Below are 6,054 nucleotides of genomic sequence, written 5' to 3'. Positions count from 1 at the left end.
CCCCACCAAAAAAAAAAAAAAAAGGCTGGTCAATGTGGCTCATGCTACAGCACTTTGGGAGACCGCAGCGAGAGGATCATTTTAGCTTAGGAGTTTGAGACCAGCCTGGGTTACATAGCGAGACCTCGTCTCTACAAAAATATTTTTAAAATTATACGGGCGGGGTGGCACAGCTCCTGTAGTCCCAGCTACTCAGGAGGCTGAGGCAGAAGGCTCCCCTGAGCCCTGAAGGTCGAGTCTGCTGTGATCATACCACTGCACTCCAGCCTGGGCAAGACCCTGACTCAACAAAACAACTAATCTCTATACAAAAGGCAAACCAAAAGAGTGTATTTAGCGCCTGCTCTGCTAAGTACTGCAGTTCTTTTTCTTTTTCTTTTTGAACTGGAGTTTCACTCTGTCGCCCGGGCTGGAGTGCAGTGGCACCTGCTGGGCTTAGGCGATCCTTTGGTTTTAGTCTTTCAAGAAGAGGGAACCATGGGCGTGCGCCACCATGTTCTGGTGTTCTATTGCCCGTGGGGTAACAATAATAAAAAATAACATTGTACACTTTAAGATAGCCAGATGAAAGGATTTTGAATGTTCTCACTGCAAAGAAATGACAAGTATTTGAAGTGATATGCAAATTACTCTGGCTTGATTATTGTACAATGTATGTATTAAAGTCTCCGTGTACTCATAAATATGTACAATTATGTATCAATAAACAATTAAAAAACTTACTGGAGAATTTATTTATTTATTTTTGAGTGGGAATCTCACTGTCACCCAGACTGGAGGGCCAGGGGCATGCTCCCGGCCACTGCAGCCTTGACCTGATGGGCTCAGACGATCCCTCCACCTCAGCCTTTCAAGTAACTGGAACTACAGGCATGCACCACCACACCTGGCTAATATTTTGGTTTATTATAGAGATGAGGTCTGGCCAAGTTGGCTCAGGCTGGTCTCGAGCCTGTAGGCTCAGGCAGTCCTCTCACCTCAGCCTTCCAAAGTGTTGGGATTATAGGTGGGAGCCACTGCAGCCGGCCTAGGAGATTTTTTTTTTTTTTGAGTTGGAGTCTCAGTCTGTCGCCCAGACTGGAGTGCAGTGGCCGCTCCCAGTCACCACAGCCTCGACCTGCTGGGCTCTGGCGATCCTTCCGCCTCAGCCTTCCAAGTAGTCGGAATTACAGGCATGTGCTACCATGCCCGGCTGATTTTTTTGATTTATTGTGGAGATGAGGTCTCACCAAGTTGCCCAGACTGGTCTTAAACCAGCGGGCTCCGTCAATCCACTTGCCTCGGCCTTCCAAAATGCTGGGATTACAGGCTGAGCCACCGAGCCCGGCCAGGATTTTTAATTTTTTTTTTTTTTTGAGTTGGAGTCTCATTCTGTTGCCCTGACTGGAGTGCAGTGGCCGTTCCTGGCCACCACAGCCTCGACCTGCTGGACTCCGGCAATCCTTCCGCCTCAGCCTTCCAAGTAACTGTAACTACAGGCATGCGCAACCACGCCCGGCTAATTTTTTGATTTATTGTAGAGATGAGGTCTTGCCTGGCGGGTCTCAAACCGCGGGCTCAGGCAATCCACTCACCTCCCAAAGGCGTGGCATTACAGGCTGAGCCACCGAGCCCGGCTAGGATTTTTAATTTTTAAAGCAAAAATAATAGCATAAATTGTGTTTTGATGAGAATTATCTAATTGAGAAGTTGAATTTTGAAGATGTATATATGACAAAACAGGAGCTGGGTGCGGGGACTGGGAGGCGGAGGTGAGAGGATTTCCTGAGTTCAGGGGTTCCACATCAGCCTGGGCAACTTTGTGAGAAATCCTCTCTATGATAAAATGAAAAAATTGGGCTGGGCATGGTGACTCAAGCCTGTTGTAATCCTAGCACTTTGAGAGGCCAAGGAGAGGTTTGCCTGAATTCAGGGCTTCAAAACCAGCATTGGCAACTTGGTGAGACCTGGTATCTACAGTAAATCAAAAAATTAGTCAGATGTGGTGGTGCATGCTTGTAGTTCCAGCTACTTGGAAGGCTGAGGTGGAAGGATCACCCAACAGGTCGAGGCTGTGGTGGTTGCATGCATGCCACTGCACTCCAGCCTGGCAACACAGTGAGACTCTGACTCAAAAAATACATATTTTTAATATTAATGTAAGCTTCAGATTCCTTAATGATTCACTTACAATGGCTACTTTCTGAAAACGGCTATAGTTTTACTGCAGAAGTCATAGTACTGGAACATCCTTCCTCCATTTTCTTTTTTACTTTTTCACTCAAAAGTGACCTTGAGCCATCGGGGTGGCTCATACCTGTAATCCCAGCATTTTGGGAGGCGGGGGTGAGAGGATTACCTGAGCTCAGAGGTTCCAGACTAGCCTGAGCAACATGGTAAGACCTGATCTCTACAATAAGTCAAAAAATCAACTGGGTATGGTGGCACATGCCTGTAGTTTCAGCTATTTGGAAGGCTGAGGCAGAGAGATGGCCTGAGCCCAGCAGGTCAAGGGTACAGTGACCATGAGCATGCCACTGCACTCTGGCCTGGGTGACAGAGTGAGACTCCGACTCAAACAAACAAAAAACAACAACATGAAGTGAGCTACAAGACAGGAAGGTTGAAATCCAGCCAGGAAATGGTGGAAATAGTGGTCTTTGCAACAAGGTATACCTCCTCCCTGTCAGTGGAGAATTAGGACCAGATGCGTGCGGTTTTCAGCAAAATTTGATGGTGAAATGACTTCATTTTTTTGAGTTAGAGTCTCACTCTGCCACCCAGTCTGGGGTGCAGTGGCATGCTCATGGTCACTGTAGCCTTGACCTGCCGGGCTCAGGCAATCCTTCTGCCTCAGCCTTCCAAGTAGTTGGAACTACAGGCATGTGCCACCTTGCCCAGGTAATTTTTCTTGATTTATTGTAGAGACAAGGTCTCATCAGGTTGCCCAGGCTGGTCTCGAACCCCTAGGCTCAGGCAATCCTCATCTCAGCCTTCCAAAGTGCTGGGATTATAGGTGTGAACCACCGTGCTTGGCTGACTTCAATTTTTTTCAGTGAAGATTCTGATATGTATAAAATGGGTTAGAGGAACAAGTAGAAGGTATGAAACAATTCTTGGTAGATGATGTTAAAGTTCCCTGGATAAGGAAACTTTGTAGGGTTTCTAGCTTCTGATATCCCGTTTGAAGTTAATTATTAAGAATTTCCCGTGACATATGGTAGTTTGTTGTGGGAATCTTTCCTCTCCACAGATGCTGAGCTGCTGGGTGTGGCCACATAAAAAGGTGGATAGTGGAGTTTTTTCAGGAGTGGGGTTTTGTCTGAATAGTGTAATGGAGGAGAAAACAGTTGAGTGTTTTTTTTTTTTTTTTGAGTTGGAGTCTCACAAGGTCTCGCCAAGTTGCCCAGGCGGGTCTCAAACCCGCGGGCTCAGGCAATCCACTCACCTCAGCCTCCCAAAGGCGGGGATTACAGGCTGAGTCACTGAGCCCGGTCACAGTTGAGTGTTTTTAGTGGAGTAGTTTATGCTTTGGACCATGGAGCACATTTAATGAGTCGGAAGTAGTGTTGGGGGTCAGTGAAATGTTGGGTGTTGAAGACTTTGAGAAAGCTACATATCTCTCTGGTTTATTCTCTTTTCCTGTCTAATACTGTGCCATGCCTTTCAGATATTTGTTGGAGAAATAATAGCCTCTCTATTTTAGAGGAGAAAAGGACTCCTTGACTTACAATAGTGTCCCAATAAATTCATCTTCAGTTGAAAATATTGTCAGTTAGATGCATTTAATATACCTCACCTACTGACCATCATAATTTAGCCTAGCCTATCTTAAATATGCTCTGAACACTTACTTGGGGGACCCTCCCCCAGAAATGAATTTTTTGGGATGGCGAACCCTTTATAGTAGACTTCCCTTCTGTTCCTTGTAAGTGTTGGAGGAACCCATTGACACCAGTGGACCAGTTAGCATTGCTGTCAGAACCTGTGTATGGCTTCAGTGAATTTTTTTGGAAATTCTTCCAGTGTGTTTGCCCATTTTATGATGAGTGGTTTATGAGCACACTTACCCACATCACACAGTTTTCAACCAAAAACAGCATGACCTCTAGGCCACATCCTCCCTATTCACCTGATCTCTCCCTAGCAGTTTTTTTTTGTTTGTTTCCCCAAATGAAAAATGTCCTCAGAGAAAATGTTTTACTGACATGGAAGAGGTTAAACAAAATAGCAGATATACTAAAAGGCATCAAAATCAACAAGTTCAAAAACTGTTTTGAACAGTGGAAAAAGCGTCATGATAGGTGTATTGCATCAAATGGAGTACTTTTGAAGGTGACCAAAGATTAAACATGTAATAGTAAATACTCAATATTTTTATTTTTTATTTTTAGTTGGAGTCTTACTCTGTTGCTCAGGCTGGAGTGCAGTGGCATTCTCACGGCCAGCACAACCTCGACCTGCTGGGCTCAGTCGATCCTTCCGCCTCAGCCTTCCAAGTAACTGGAACTACAGGCATGTGCTACCATGCCTGGCTAACTTTTTGATTGATTGTAGACACGAGGTCTCACTAAATTGTCCACGCTCGTCTTGAACCCCTGAGCTCAAGGCAATCCTCTCGCCTTGGCCTCCCAAAGTGCTGGGATTACAGACCTTAACTATCGCGCCTGGTCCAATGCACAATTTTTTTACAAATAATTTTTCTTTGGGGGGGTTCCTCCCTCATACATTAGCCTATAGTTGGGCAAAATCATAACACAAAGCCTATTTTATAATGAAGAGTGGAATATCTCATATAATTTATTGAGTACTATTTTGAAAGTGCAAAACATTGGTAGTATGGGTACTTGTCATTAACACACAGGTGAAATCACACTGCGTCTGAAGAATGTTTAAAGTGTTGAACTAAAATGCTCTGTACTGGGGAGCTACAGCAATAGGGTCATCCATTTCCCTTCTGAGCACTGGGATGTATCAACAGTCGATGGTTTGGGAGGCATAGTGTTCTTCAGGAAGATAGCAAAGTTGGTTATTTACTCTTGTGGTCCTGTGGCTCACTGGAATGACTAGAAACTATAACTTGCTGTTGGTGCCCAGCATTCAAAGAGAATATTATATTGCGTGTCACTAGCCTGGGAAGTGATAATCAAAATTCGAAGTACAGTTACTACTTCATAATTTAAAAAAAAAATCCTCTGTCACCATCATAAGGAACTGTCTCTATGTGCCTTCATAGTCTCATCTCCCTGTTAGTTCCTCATTTTCTTTTTCTTTTTTTTGAGTTGGAATCTCAGTCTGTCACCTGGGCTGGAGTGCAGTGACATGCTCACGGCCACCCCAGCATCAACCCGCTGGGCTCTGGCAATCCTTACTCCTCAGCCTTCCAAGTAGCTGGAACAACAGGCGCATGCTATCACGCCCAGCTAATTAGTAACTCACTTTCTTTTTTTTTTTTTTTTTCTAGTTCCTCACTTTCATAGCACCCTACGTGTATCATCCTTTATAGTTATGAGCACTTTGGAGGAGAGGAATAGGCTTTCATATACTCTAGCACATAGTAATCACAAATTAAATATTTGTTGAATGAATGACCTTGTGATCTCTGCTTGGAATGTTTCAAATGTTGCATTGAAATTGTCAGATTTATTGGTTGTATTACACTAAACTGGTAGCTCCAAAAGGATTAGAACGATATCTTTCCTGTATTTTCAGTGACTGGCATGGAACAGGTGATAAGTGAAGAATTGGGAGAACTTAATTTTAAGATACAGTTGACCCTCTGTGTTCATGGGTTCTGCATTTGAATTTGACCAATCAAAGATGGAAAAGATTTGGAAAAAAAATTGCATCTATACTGAACATGTAGAGACTTATTTTGTAATTTTCTAAACAGTACAGTATAATTATTTATACATCATTTGCAATGTATTCGGTTTTTTTCTTTTTTTGAGTTGGAGTTTCACTCCATCGCCCAGACTAGAGTGCAGTGGCCGCTCCCGGCCACCACAGCCTCGACCCACTGGGCTTTGGCGATCCTTCCACCTCAGCCTTCCGAGTAGCCAGAATTACAGGCGC

At 44.2% G+C, this 6,054-nt stretch overlaps 1 protein-coding gene across 1 annotated transcript in view; it reads left to right on the top strand.

The window, feature by feature from the left end:
* Nucleotides 1-6,054, top strand: part of ZYG11A (zyg-11 family member A, cell cycle regulator) — a 66,247-nt gene that overhangs the window by 2,879 nt on the left and 57,314 nt on the right. Inside the window, exon 2 of the mRNA XM_021710858.1 lies at nt 3,913-3,968. Within this exon, the coding sequence (XP_021566533.1) occupies nt 3,913-3,968 (56 nt within the window). The remainder of the gene's footprint in view (nt 1-3,912; nt 3,969-6,054) is intronic.

The sequence above is a fragment of the Carlito syrichta genome, unplaced genomic scaffold (genome assembly GCF_000164805.1).
Source record: "Carlito syrichta isolate Samal-C Ts95f unplaced genomic scaffold, Tarsius_syrichta-2.0.1 Scaffold301618, whole genome shotgun sequence".
Lineage (NCBI taxonomy): Eukaryota > Metazoa > Chordata > Mammalia > Primates > Tarsiidae > Carlito > Carlito syrichta.
Note: the sequence above shows the minus strand (reverse complement) of the source record. Positions and strands in the feature narration are given on the sequence as shown.